Source organism: Penicilliopsis zonata (assembly GCF_001890105.1).
Source record: "Penicilliopsis zonata CBS 506.65 unplaced genomic scaffold ASPZOscaffold_12, whole genome shotgun sequence".
NCBI lineage: Eukaryota > Fungi > Ascomycota > Eurotiomycetes > Eurotiales > Aspergillaceae > Penicilliopsis > Penicilliopsis zonata.
Window position 1 is genome coordinate 237191 of NW_019208921.1, and position 14083 is coordinate 251273.

The window sequence follows — 14083 nt, forward strand, 5'->3', positions numbered from 1 at the left end:
TATGAATATAAATATATATATATCTATATATATATCTATATCTATCTATAAATATAAGTGATTATGAATATAAGTGATTATGACAATACTCCTTGAAGTCGCTTGAATTAAACCAGTATTTTATATTATTATTATTATTATTATCATTATCATTATCATTATTATTATTATATTATTATCATTATATTATTTATTATTATCTATTGTGCTCAGTTGGATATAAATAGAGAAGTCATAGTATTACTGGTTGTTCTCGATCTCAAGATCTACAAAAATATATAAGTAGATAGATACTACATGGTCGTTACTATAGAGTAGAGACCTGAATAATATTTTAAACCCAGATAATAAGTCAATATTTAAACCAGATCTTCTCCTCCCCCATCTCCTTCTCCCATCCAACTCCCAACGCAATCACTTTCCCGGCTGCTCCTACCCGGAACTCAGCCGGATACACACTGGGATAGATCGCGCCGTAGTCACCGTCATGTTCCGACACGGCGACGAAGAAATCCCCGCTGACGTGTTGGAAACGCAAGATCTCGGGCCAGGTGTTCTGGTTACGGTCGGCCCGCAGGATGACAGAAGATCCCCCTCCCTCGGATGAGCCCGTCTCATCGAGGTAGAGGGTGACAGAGCCGTACCCGGGATGGAGGTATGTGCCGGTATATAATGACAAGGGTAGGGTGGTAGGTAACGGCGGCGAAGGGAGAGACGGGTAGAACCGAGCTATTGCGGTAGCGGCCTCGTGTTTGCCCCGTTCGAGGAGGGCGAGGTTCTTCGCATCCCAGTCGAAGAACCGGGGCTTACCCAGTTTGCGATCGATAAGGTGGTACACCAGCGTCTGCTCGGCGCAGTTGGACGTCCCCGCCGTGTTCCCCAGCGCGACGACCGCATACTGCAGCTCCGGGATGAGGATCAGCTCGGCTCCAAACGCGTTCATCCCGCCCTGGTGTTCGAAGAACTCGACCCCGCGATACACGCCCGTCTCCCAGCCGAGAGCGTAGGCGCCAGGTCCCGTAAAGGCTGACCCTGACCCTGACCCTGACCCGTCTTGGTCGACGGGGAGTAAGGTCCGGGCCCGCCAGAGATGCTCGCGGACCGTCGTTGGAGAGGCAAACAGCGCGGGAGAGCCCGTCAGCAGCGCGCGCGCCCATTTCGCATAGTCGTTCACCGAGCTGATCACTGACCCCGCGCCAGAGACATCGGCCAGCGACATCCATTCGATGACCCGGTACGTCCCGTCATCGTCGGCATAGTTGTACGCATACCCGTGGGCGAGGGGGTTTTCGTCTTCGGCTCCGCGAGCCTCCTCCAGCCCGAAATACGTCTCGCTCATTCCTAGCGGCTCCCAGATCCGTCGCGCCAACAGGGCTCCCAGCGTCTCGCCTGTGACCGTCTCGATCACATGCGCCGCAACGATAAACATCGCGTTGTTGTACTGATACTTGGTTCGCAGCTCGGCCGTCAACGGTAGATGGCGTAGCTGGCGGACAATATCCCGTACAGCGGTACTGCTGCTGCCGCCAGCGGTGCTGCCTAGTGCCTGGTCATGGCGTGGCAACCCAGTCCGATGCGATAACGCATCTTCCACAGTGACCTGCTGTGTGGCATACTCGGTTGCCAGGACAAAGTCGTCGCGGATCAACTGGCTGATGGGCGTGTCCCACTGCACTTGCGGGTAGCCGTCGTTATCCTCCACCAGCATCGCCATGATGGCCGCCGTAAACGCCTTGGTGGTGCTTCCTGCGTAGAACAGTGTTGACGGAGTGACGCGCGTCGAGGGCAAGGTTGCCATGCCGTATCCCTGTCCATCCAGTGAGTCTTGCAATATTGATAGCAATAAACAGGAATAGGTAGGACTAGGAAAGGCATGGACTATAAACCTTGGCCCAGGTCTGATCGCCGTCCACTACAGCGATAGACAACCCCGGAACATGCCATAGATCTAGCTGTTCTTGAACCAGCTGGTCGAATTCCTCGTCCAAGGGGTTGTTGCTCTGTTGATTCATCTTTAGTTAGTCGCTCGCTTTGGAGGGATTGAGATAACAAGAAACAAAGGCCTGAGCTTGAAACAGAGACCAAGATCTCAATTTAAATATGGGCAGAAGAGAAGCTAGTCCCAGGCATCCGTATTTATTCCCTGCTACAAGGAACGCCCGGCAGCTGCAACGTAATGGCTAGTGAGGGGAAACAGACTGAGACTAGCAGCTCAAGGTCTATACAAAGGGAGTATCTCTGCCTGTCTTGAGTCAGTAGATCTGTTGATAGTATCTTGCTTCCAGCTCTTGAAGGTGTGGCCAGAAACATGCTTATGTTCTCTAGAGTCTGTGAGAGGCATCTTTCAGAAGATGTAACTTTTGATCTCACTTTGTCGATGGATGCCATCGTCCAAATCTGTTAATGCCTCAGGCTACAAACAACACCATGTGATACATGTCATGTGATATGATATTTACCGCCTTTTACTGCCAACTATCACGTGAAGGTATCCTTATCAAAACTCCCTGTCAAGTTTCAACAGGAGGCTGCAACTAATTTGAGAATTCCGGTATTGTGATTAACACCGTACTGTATTCCTCCTGCTGTTGGCAATTTCAGTCTAATGAATAGTACTCTGTAGACAATAGAGCTGATCGAGATCGGTGTGTTTTGTAGTTATTGCAGCCTTAGATAAGCGTTGCTGGGGCATCCACCACAAAAGAATCGTAGCTGTTGGCTACTGTTCTGTTGCAGTCAAACGCTGCCTAGCTGTCCTGCCCTGTGCCTGGCGACTGTCTGCCTCAGATATGCAGTTCGACCTGTACGATCCCCCTGCTCCCCCCTGCTGCTCAGATGCAGTCCCTTACGCCGGCAGACCTCGCAGCTTCCCCAAGCCCTGACGATACCTCCGGTCGACCCCAATGCCGCCCCGGCCGGTCTCTCCAGTGTCTTTCGAAACATGTCTGCCACCAACGCTCAGACTAGAGGCGGGGGACCTACTTGGCTCGGATGATGAGCTGGAAGATGCGGCCCGAGAGGCCAAACGGCAGAGGATCGAAAGGCTGGCAGAGAGTTACCTCCGTGGCTCCCCCCTCTTTATCCTCTCCGCGACACTCAAAGGACCCTTCGACGACGGCTGGGTGAACCCGTGGAAAAAGTCACGCAAACGACATATACGGGCTCTGGAGAAGAAGGAGCGACAGTCCGAACAGATCGAAGTGAAGGGGACAACTACAACGCTGAAGAGTCAGGAGCAGGAGCAGGAGCAGGAGCAGGAATGGTCACAAAAGAGGCGGAAACACGTCGATGCTCGGTCATCTACGATTGAGGTTGCGAACCCGGTGGCCCAGAGTACAAGAGTTGCTGTGCCACGAGCCTCAACAGAGGGCTCGGGGGGAGCGGGGAAATCAAGCAGATCCTCGCGGTATCAGTCTCCTCATGTGGAATATGTTCAGGTGCCAGCCACTTCCGATGGCAAGTCAAGAAGAAAGTCTTTCCCCTGGGCAAAAGAAACACCGCTACCGGTTGGAAAACCCGGACAGGATTCCTTAACGAAACACCAACACGGTGCATGGCTGAAGAAGGATCGGAAGGAAACTGATTTCAGAGGGCTCGATCCTCCAATCTCGCCAACGGCTTCTGTCTCTGTTCGCCATTTAGCTAGGAGGTCTAGTCCTACAAAGGAATCCTTAGGAGAGACACAACGGTTGATACCACGATCTGTCACGCCTCACCGGATCTCTGCAAGCCCCGCCCATTCGACAAGTTCTCCGACAGCCAGTCTGCAAGGGCCTTCCCGATCGGAAAAGGCCTCAAAAGATCGTACGTCAAGAGTCTTGACACCTCATAAACGAAGGAGATCCCGAGGGGCGTCTCCTGGCCCCTCATCAGATAACCTGCCCACCGATTCGTCTCTTCATATCGCCTCTTCATCATCTCAGCTGCAAAAGTTTGAGTATCGACTCCCAAAGCGCCAAAGGTCTAACCAAAACTTGCCTGGTCCATCTCCGAACTTGACAAAGGCCGGCAGTCGAGAAATCCATTCTCCGCAAGGAGCCGAAGTTGCCTCGAAAAATAATTCAGAAGTGCCGTCGCCACGCACAGACGATGGTCGCCAAGGACTGTCGACAGTACATCCTCCAAAGAAAACTGACGATCTCTGCTTCAAGAAAAGCAGGACGGGGTCTCCCCTCAAAGCCAGCAAATCTGCAAGCTATCCAGATGTCGAAACCACGAGTGATAAGCCACCATCAGGGCAGGGAGCGCCAGGAAACCCAGCTTTAGCAGACTATCTCACCTCGTTGCATACAGCCTCGGTCCCGAAGTACAGCGAGGAAAACGGGGACACGATCCCTGACCCCCAGCTGTCAACCCAGGCAGCTCTATTACTTGCACAGAAATCTTTCCAGAACGACCTGGAAAGTCCAGAGCACCAGTATCACATGAAGAATCCCACAAGTGACCGCCGAACTCCCCAGAGAGCCCAGCAAAGCTCACCGCGGTCAAATCACATTACGCCTTTCCACAGGCTCAACGCCCCCTACCATGTCGAGTCGGATAACAGACCAGCTGGTACAATGGTAAACACGCAGTATCTCATTGACTCGGTCATGCCGTATGCCTTTAGCACAGCCAAGAAAACAGGCATACACGCCAGAGATTGGCCGGACGACTCACCTAGCAAGAGAAGCCATCCTAGCTCTGCCCTGCCAACCCCAGAAAAAGAGCCACACCAGCAAGACGACGAAGGAGAAACGCAGCTCTCAGCCCTGCCATTCACACTGACGGGTGAAACACCCCGGACGGTACAAGACGGCCAGGGAGGAATGGGCGGCGGCGACAGCTTCAATCTCAGCCAAGCCATCGCCGAGGCCGGCAGCTGGCTACAACAAAGCTGGGACTTTAGCCGGGACCTGAAGGCGTCCAACAACGACGAGACAGCTACGCTATCCGCGGATGTAGGGCGTTCTGCCTTGGGTTTGGATGCAGCGAACTGATTGTTTTCAATTCATGTTGCATGTGCATATTTCGGGGAAACATATTACCTAGCCATTATGACAGTTGCATTTCGGTCTAAAATTATTGTATCTACAGTTAAAACCATAAATCCAAAATTCCACAATTATCATCTCAAGTGAAGCACTCCTAAACTGTTGCCAGCGTTATCGCAGCCTAATCGGAGCGGTGGGCGGAGCTCGCGATACGTCAAGAGCGGGCGGGAAACTGACCGCTGTCCACACCCGAACAAACAACTGCGTTCACCGTCGCTCATGGCGTCGATCTCGATATGGCTTTGACTTCGGTATGCTCGGTTTACATCCTGGGGGATTTCTTTTCTTGTAAAAGGCCCACGAATATGCTGACCTGTTTAGTGGAAAACATTCGACTTCTTCGATGTCTCGCAGGTGAAGCTCACCGAGGAGAGCTCCTCGATCATCAATGTATGCTGCTACCATTTGATATACAATGAAATATATGACTGATGGTATTGTTCTAGAGCGACATCTCTGCTCTCTGTACCGGATCCGCGAATCTCTTCCTCGGCTCGACGGATGGAGTCGTCCATATCCTCTCCGCGGCGTTCAAGCTCGTGCGCTCGTTCAAGGCCTTCGACACCGGCGCCATCACGCACATGAGACAGATCAAAGAGACGTCTTTACTGATCACCATTGCAGAGGATCTGTCGAACGAGCCCGTGTTGAAGGTTTGGGCCTTGGATATCACGGAGAAGAAGACCGGGGCGCCGAGGTGTTTGTCGACGGTGTCGGTGCAGAATGCGCGCAGGCAATTCCCGGTATGTCTACAGAAAAGGGAGGAGAAGAAGAAGCATGGAGATGAAGATGGTGCGGGTGCTAAGAGAGAGAGAGTAGATATCTACGGTTGCCGCCCTAGATGACCTGTCGCAAGTTGCTGTCGGTTTCGCCAACGGGTCGGTGACTATTATCCGCGGTGACTTGATTCACGATCGTGGCGCTCGTCAGCGGATCGTGTTTGAATCGGAGGAGCCGATCACCGGTCTCGAGACGCAGACAGGGGCTGTTACCACCCTCTTTATCTCGACAACTAGCCGCATCCTGACTCTCGTGATTGCGGGGCGAGGGCAGGGCCAGCCTGCTCGGGTCCTCGAGGACACCGGATGTGCTCTGGGGTGCATGACGCTTGATCCGGAGACGGGCGATGTCTTGATTGCTCGGGAAGATGCGATATATATCTTCGGGACCCGCGGTCGCGGCCCTAGCTATGCTTTCGACAGCCCCAAGGCTTCGGTCAAGATGTTTAGGGACTACGTTGCGCTGGTTTGCCCGCCAAAAGTAGGGTCGTCGAAATCCGACCCCCTCCGACGGTTTGGTGTCTCTCAACCTGAAGACATCTTCAACACGCCCACCTTCACATTGCTCGATACTGACCTCAAGTTCATCGCGCACACCCAATCTCTCATCTCGCCAGTCAAGTACACCTTCATGGAATGGGGTGAATTTTTCATCCTCACCACTGATAACAAAGTAAGGCGTGGTCTGGATAGTATACAATCTCAGTGCATGTCTCTCTAACTTTTGGTTAGATCTATCGTTACCGTGAGAAGAATCTGCAACAGAAGCTCGAGATGCTGTACCAACGAAACCTGTATATACTTGCAATCAACCTGGCACAGAAGACGGGTCTCGATATCCTACAGCAGAACGCAATCTACCGCAAGTATGGCGACTACCTTTACCAAAAGGGCGATTACGATACCGCAATGCAGCAATATCTGCGGGCAATCGATAACACAGAACCCTCTCAGGTCATTCGAAAAGTGAGAGCCATTTGCTTCCAGAGGTGTAGGGGGCACGATGGCTGACAAGTGGACAGTACCTTGATACCCAGCGGATACATAATCTCATCGAATATCTCGAAGAGTTGCACGACCACGACCGGGCGACGGTTGACCACACGACACTCCTGTTGAATTGCTACGCGAAGCTAAAAGATACAAGCAAGCTAGATTCCTTCATCAAAGCTCCTGGAGAGTTGAAGTTCGATCTTGAGACCGCTATCGCGATGTGTCGACAGGGCGGTTACTTCGAGCAAGCCGCTTACCTGGCTACTAAGTACGGCGAGAATGACATGGTGGTGGACATTCTCATCGAGGATTCGCAGAAGTATGCCGAGGCGGTCGAGTACATTTGGCGGTTAGATCCTGAGATTGTATGCTCTTCTCCCTCTAAGATGGCCTGCTTAAACGCCACGAACTAACACTGTCAGGCCTACCATAATTTGATGAAATACGCCCGCGTTCTTCTTGCTCATTGCCCGGAAGAAACCACACATTTGTTCATCGACTATTACACTGGTCAATATCAACCCAAGACGCAAGTGGTAGAAGATCCTGAAGAGCCCCAGGTCGAGACTGCAGGGGGCGGCGCAATGCAGAGTCTGGCTGCGCTGATCCCTCTCCCTCTTATGAACTCTGGCTTAGGAGGGAAAATCACGTCGACGGAAGCCGCAAACCCAGCCAAGGAGGAGCCCGAAGAAGTGCTGGCTCCAGATTACCAGACACCGAAACCGCGTACAGCCTTCTCAGCATTTGTGGACAATCCGCAGGAATTCATCACATTTCTTGAGGCTTTGATAAAACAGAAAGATCTCAGAGAAGGAGACCGAGTTGATCTGTTTACAACCCTGTTCGAGATGTATCTTGACACTGCAAATCGGAAGCGGGATGGGACGGAGAAGAAGGAGTGGGAGACGAAAGCAAAGAAGCTCATTGAAGGCAAAGATGTAAAGTTTTCCCTCCCTTCTGCCGTACCAAACTAACCACTATAGATACCAATATCAACGTCCAACGTCCTTCTCCTCTCCGACCTCTCCAATTTCCGGGAAGGATCAACGCTTGTCCGCGAGCAAGAAGGCCTCCGTTCAGATATTTTCCGATCATTTACGGCAGCAAAGGATACCCAGGGGGCGATCAAGGCGTTGAAGAAGTACGGACCGGAGGAACCCCAGCTGTACATTGACGCCCTGACCTATTTTGCGTCGAGCCCGAAGATTCTCGAAGAAGCAGGCGACGAGCTGGATGCTGTCCTGCGCAAGATTGACGAGGATGGCCTCATGTCACCGCTTCAAGTCATCCAAGCCTTGAGTAACAATGCGGTGGTCACTATGGGTCGGGTGAAGAAGTACCTCAGTGACAATATCGAGAGAGAACGCAAAGAAATATCTACTGTTCGTGCTCTTTCCCTCCGAATTTTGATCTTCTTTGCTGCTGCTAACCTTGCCTAGAATCGACGTTTAATATCCAGCTATAGTGCCGAAACGGAGAACAAGAAGAAGGAAATCGAGCAACTGGGAAGCAAGCCGGTCGTCTTCCAAGCCCGCCGGTGCATGTCCTGCGGCGGCACCCTGGACCTGCCCACGGTCCATTTCCTCTGCAAACACTCCTTCCACCAGCGGTGTCTGAACAAGGTTGACGAGGACGTCGAGTGCCCCGTCTGCGCGCCCCAGAACGCCACCATCAAGGCCATCCGCCGGCGACAGGTCGAATCTGCAGACCAGCACGACCTCTTCAAGGCGGAGCTGCAACGGTCTAAGGATCGGTTCGGCGTCGTCAGCGAGTTCTTTGGCAGGGGCGTAATGCGGCCGCAGAGCACTATGGAGTGATATCTTGATTAATATATGCATTCTTAATACAAACCATCCCTGTAGAAAATAAATAGCATCAAGTTCTTCCACTGCAATAACAATAATACTACAAGTGGGCTTATCATCACGTGCCCACGTGTCAATATCGCTCCACCTCCAACGCGTCGACCCTCTGCAACTTTATCTTGTGCTCGATAAGCCAATATGAAATAAGCCAACCCCAGACTCTTCTCATCGCCAACGCCGAATGAACATGGACCGTGTTATTCAGGATTCCGACGAGGAAGAGGACGACGCCCTGTCCGACGATGTGCCCACCTCTGTCGACGCGGGCCAGCAACAATGCCCGAGCGAGCAGCGCACGTTGTCGTCGATTTCAGCACGCGGGGACCACGACGAAGTGCACGAGGTGCTCATTCCTGGCAAGGTTGGGAGCCAGGCCGAGGAAACGCCAGGTGCACCTGTCGAGGTGCCGCTAGGTGTCAATTTTGACGACTTTCTCCAGTCGCAGGACACGGCCGGGGGCCGCTTATCTTCGTCGCAGCAGAGGAGGGAAGATAGATGGATTCCGGCCGAGGTTGGGCATGGGTCTATCGGTTAGAAATAGGTGCACCTACTGTGAAAATAAAGATAGGTGCTGAATCCATTGATACAGGCTCGGTCATGACTGAGATCGGACTCGCTCAAAGACGACTCTTCGATGACGATGACGCGGCATTTAGCGTCCAGAACCTCATCGCCGCGCCGACGACAATGGACATAGTTCGCACCAGCTACTCCATGAACACTGGCCACGGGGTATATGGAAACATGGCCCGGTTAGGTGACGAGCTCGGCAATGAAGAGAACTGGCACAATCACTCGGAACGCCAGACAATGCCCCTGGAGGTTCGGGAAGAAGGAAATTTAGCTCTCCAAACAGATCAGGAGGACATCAATGTTCAGACCTCAATGGATTCAGGTTGTCAGGTAATGCAGCCTCATACGGACACCAATCGAGCCTTGAATTGCGGAATAATGTCGAGTCATGAAAACACATCCTATAACTTTTTCGATTCAGTGATGAGCCATCCAGCAGATAGTGCACCTGGCGAGTTCCTCGTCTCAACCAGATTCCACAATGATGACCAGCTACCTGAGTTGCACCGGACACCTCTCCGATCAAAGTCGCTACAGGGGACGCTATACTCTCCACACGACACCGAGCCTATTTCTTCCGTCCTCTCGCCCAGATCGAGCCGAGTGAAAAGCGATAATCTCGCTTTGAGCATGCAGCAAGCGTCCCAGCAGAGTACTGGCGATGAGCTCGCAGGCTCTGTGACTGTTGAGCTGCCACCAATGAAGAAGAAGAGAGGGCGTCCAAAAAAGCAGGTCGTGATGCAAGACGAAGATGACGAGCTTGCCAACTCGCCTGTTGGTCAAGATTTGGCCAAACCGGAAAAGTCCACCCCTGGGGGGCCATCTGAAACCTTTCAGGAACAAACAGACCACAGCGACGATATAGTCATGGTCCCGATTGATAAAAATACTGTCAGTCATGGTGGAGACCACGAGACTCCTCCGTCTGCTGCAAAAGACTCAAAACTTGGCGTCGTGATTCAAGCGCAGGATCCCTATTTGGCAGAAGCTGATCGCAAGGAGTCGAAAAACCTCAAGGCCAAGGAACCCAAGAAGAAGAAACTTAAACGAGGGAAAACAACCTCCGCTATCCAGACCAAGTCACACGAATCCGATGTCGAGGGCGACGTTATATGGGTGAACGAGAAATCTGGTTCCGGGAAGCTTGACAGTCAGGAAGGAGTGTCTCCTTTCGACAAGTCCACCATAACTAATATGAATGAGACCCTTCTAAGTATTCCCAAAGCGGAGTCCAACGCAGAAGAAGCTGCACAGAAGCCGAGCAAACTCGTACAAGCTGCGCCTAAGAAACGCGGCCGGAAAAGAAAGAAAACAGACGAGCAATTGGACGAGGAGCAACAGCAGCCTACAACAAGCCCGAACGAGCTTCTCGACAAGGCACAGACAGATCCCAGCTTCCCCGACCTCCTCAAGGACGACTCAAAAAACACGATTAACAACCAGATGATCTCCGAAGAAGATCATCCCGACACTCACACTATCGCTGTTCCCCCCGAGGAGCAGGAACAAGAACAACCAGCAGAGATGAACGCCCTCAAAACGCCCCAAAAGCAGACACCTAACCCCCCGGGCTCGGGAAGAGACCCACGCAAAGGTCCAGACAAGCACAGCCCCATTTCAGGGACGAGCAAGGTGCCCTTCCGCGTCGGTCTCAGTCGTCGCGCACGTATCGCGCCGCTACTGAGAGTTGTCCGGAAGTGATCATCCGAACGAGAACCACGAGGTCAAATGGGAATATAATGATAAATTGCTGCTGGGCGTTTTTCTTCGGGCTTGCTGGACTTGCCTTGTCGGGTGCTCCGGATCTTCGATGCAGAATGATTACGATTTCATTGATTTGCCTGCGATTCTCTAATGACTCGGTATTCTAGTTCAACTAATAGACGGCTATATGACCTGTTTCTTTTGCTGTTACATCAAAGAGCCCATGTTCATGGATCATTTGTCGAAAAATGTATGCTTTGAGGTGCTGCTGTATTTCTTTTATACGCATCTATTTTTCCGAAGTCCTTACGAAAACTACAATGATGACTCGACGTGGATAATATTTAATGAGTGAGTAGTCTAGACTACCTAGTAAAACGAGAAAAAAATAATTGCTGGTCGGAATAATACGGCCTCGAACCAATCTGGAATTCATTCCACTGCCCGTGATATCAGAATACCCCTCCGCGAGTTGAAAGAGCTGGCAATCCGTCAAAATCGAAGTTGATGACAAGGTCCATGGCAGGTCCTTCACAGCTCGAACAGCATGGCCCCAACGAGTGCAGTAACAATGGCCATAGATAGAGGTCTCCCTAGGGTCAAAGCAGGGTTGCCGACTAGTGAACCTGCCTTGGATGTCGCTCCATATATTGAGTGAGCAGCTGAGATCTTGCTTTCAGTATTGACTGCTCCCCCGAGAGAATCGGTGATGTTCAGAGTAGTGGTGTTAGGGGAAAAGCAATAGCCTGCATCTGGTAGACAACCCACGCCACAATGCTGAGTCGAATTGCCGCAAAAGTGGTGGCTGCTACAGCAAGGCCCAAAGTTAGACTTAATGCAAGTATGGTTGGCACCGCAGGTCCCATCAGTAGAGACGGGCTTGTTGCCAGCTGGTGGCGCTTTAGGAGTCTTATCATTGGGCCCAGAAATAATTCTATTGTCTTTCCGGTACCAGTTTTCACGAGGGTCGCTGAGGCAATCTCCAACAGTTACAGCACGGTAGCCATCGTCTGTGAGTCGTCGGAGCATGTGCTCCGTCAGGTTGTATACCGTTTGCTCCTGTATATCATGACCAATGACCAGCCAAGACTTTTCCGAGACTTTCCAGTAGGACAGTTCACGGTCGAAGATGTCTTTGGATTGCTGGATGGCTTCCGGGTTTGCGTTTCTATAATCTTGCGTGTCCAGGTCGTAGAGGACAACGTGATATCCAAATGACCCCATGTCATCGAGACAATTCGATGCGATATCGCAGCTTGAAAATGGGGGACGCATGTATGTCGGAAATACCCCAATGATGTTGCGAATTGCAGCTTCATTCCTCAATATCTGCTCTCGACGCTGATCAGAAGTGATTCTGGTAAGATTCTGATGTGACCAAGTGTGACTAGCAACTTGATGGCCTTTGAGGTACATATCTTTGATCAAGGAGGCCCAGGGAAGATTGAGATCATCGATCTGGCCCTTGCCATTATTGACCCCCGTGATGAAGAATGTTGCCTTGGCATCGTATCTATCCAGTAGGTCCAGCAGGTCTTGGGTATACTTATACGGGCCATCGTCATATGTCAAAGCAACAGTCCCAGGGACATTGCATGAGCGGATGATACTTGGGCCGTATAACACGTTTCCAATCTTCGGACGAGGAATTGTGCTTGTCGGAGGGCCCTTGGGACGCTTATGTGCATCGCAACGACCATAATCCATAAGGCAGTCCGGGGACTTGCAATGTTCTTGCGTATCGCCACAGAAGCCTGGAGAATGTTTCAGTTCCAGTCAGATGACACAATATCAGGCCTGCGTACCTGCAGATGAGCAGCAGTAGCCATCAGAGCATTTGCCAATTTCAGGGCCGCATCTGGGCTTGAACCCACGGGTCACGAACTTATCGTCTTGAATTTCGTTTTCATCGCGGCTGCGGTCTCTGATAGTTATGTGATGATGCTCACTTCCTTCAAGGCCGCATGCAGAGACAATTGCAGCTAGAGCAAGACTTGAAAGTCCTAGAAGGGCTTGCAGGTGCATATTGAATGGCAAGAGACTTAAATGATCCGGGGCAAAAGATACACCTTAGGAGGTATTTTGAATACAACTAGTGAAAGATGCGATATTGCAGAAAGCAATGTGGGTAGAGGATAGGGAGAGAGGACCAGGAAGACAAAATGAGGCGTTGACTCTCAAGGACATCGATGACTCCGCTGTTCTTTTAGCAACGGCAGGTGCGTCTCAACGAAAGCGAAGGAAGAAGCGCTCCAGATGAAGGGAAAGAAGCCATACTTGGATATTTGAGACAAGGAAAGAACCTAGGCAGGGAAGTAGTACATGGTAGACGAATTAGAATAGCAAGTTCACGCATTTTTAGCAATCAGAAGTTTCCTATTCTATGGTATATACTCTGATTGACCCAAACAAGACACCCAGCATCGAAGAACGTAGTGGTATTTATAGAATCGGCTCATCGTAGGCATTGATGTCAATCCTAATGGTAGTTAGTGTTGTCATGCAGGAACGAAAGGGGGGTACTTATAAAAAAAAAGGGGGCCGTTTCCTTCGAAAAGGAAACGGCAGTTCACTCGTTCCAATCAAGCAATATAATCCTCTGCCAAAGACTCCAAACGCCCTTCATGTGTCTGGCATTAATGCCATCTCCAGTGATCACTCCACGGGCCCTTAAAACGCTGTGAGCGCAAGCATATTCTCTTTCGTACCAAGCCAGAACATCCGAAATGCGTCAGAAAAGCAGTGGCAGATGACAAGAAGTTAGTACGGACAAGCCGAGACTTTGATCCTCACTCGAGAGAGGTCCCGTATTTAACTGTCCTGATGTATACCAGCTGGATCATAGCGAGATCGGGCTGTATCTCGAATGGACGAGAACAGAGAAACGCCAATGTCGCTCCAACTAGATTCATAGAAACCACTAGAGATTGTCCATAGGACTGAAGGGCACTGAGGGTGAAATAGAGATCAAAGGCGATGAGTGACCACTTTCTCGACTGGGACAGAGTGAACCCAGTGTATGTTATCTAAAACAATCAAACGGCCAGCAGGCAAGAGAGCGGCCAGTTTTCCAATTCATTTCAGAATTTTCCAACCTCGAGTTTGTTTCTAGAACTCCATCTCTCAGGTTACCTGG

At 51.1% G+C, this 14083-nt stretch overlaps 5 protein-coding genes across 5 annotated transcripts; 3 read left to right on the top strand and 2 right to left on the bottom strand.

Annotated features, from left to right (window-relative positions):
* Positions 1-299: 299 nt before the first annotated feature.
* On the bottom strand, positions 300-2343 carry ASPZODRAFT_134350 (hypothetical protein). Its single transcript, XM_022723506.1, has 2 exons — positions 1887-2343; positions 300-1807 (listed from the first exon to the last, which is right to left on the bottom strand). Exons 1-2 carry the CDS (start codon positions 2010-2012, stop codon positions 353-355), a joined length of 1581 nt encoding a protein of 526 aa, XP_022579435.1. The 5' UTR covers positions 2013-2343; the 3' UTR covers positions 300-352.
* A 281-nt stretch (positions 2344-2624) lies between these two features.
* On the top strand, positions 2625-5104 carry ASPZODRAFT_134351 (hypothetical protein). The gene has a single exon (XM_022723507.1). The coding sequence runs from the start codon at positions 2904-2906 to the stop codon at positions 4977-4979; it is 2076 nt and encodes a 691-aa protein (XP_022579436.1). The 5' UTR covers positions 2625-2903; the 3' UTR covers positions 4980-5104.
* A 118-nt stretch (positions 5105-5222) lies between these two features.
* ASPZODRAFT_134352 (hypothetical protein) lies at positions 5223-8692 on the top strand. The gene is made up of 9 exons (XM_022723508.1): positions 5223-5284; positions 5355-5423; positions 5480-5776; positions 5853-6485; positions 6545-6778; positions 6835-7170; positions 7228-7743; positions 7789-8187; positions 8245-8692. The coding sequence occupies exons 1-9, from the start codon at positions 5270-5272 to the stop codon at positions 8620-8622; spliced, it is 2877 nt and encodes a 958-aa protein (XP_022579437.1). The 5' UTR covers positions 5223-5269; the 3' UTR covers positions 8623-8692.
* Positions 8693-8801: 109 nt separating this feature from the next.
* Positions 8802-11288, top strand: ASPZODRAFT_134353 (hypothetical protein). The gene is made up of 2 exons (XM_022723509.1): positions 8802-9200; positions 9260-11288. Exons 1-2 carry the CDS (start codon positions 8858-8860, stop codon positions 10942-10944), a joined length of 2028 nt encoding a protein of 675 aa, XP_022579438.1. The 5' UTR covers positions 8802-8857; the 3' UTR covers positions 10945-11288.
* A 190-nt stretch (positions 11289-11478) lies between these two features.
* On the bottom strand, positions 11479-12972 carry ASPZODRAFT_70603 (hypothetical protein; the record flags this gene model as incomplete). Its single annotated transcript, XM_022729683.1, has 2 exons — positions 11479-12701; positions 12753-12972. 2 exons carry the CDS (start codon positions 12970-12972, stop codon positions 11479-11481), a joined length of 1443 nt encoding a protein of 480 aa, XP_022579439.1.
* Positions 12973-14083: the final 1111 nt, after the last annotated feature.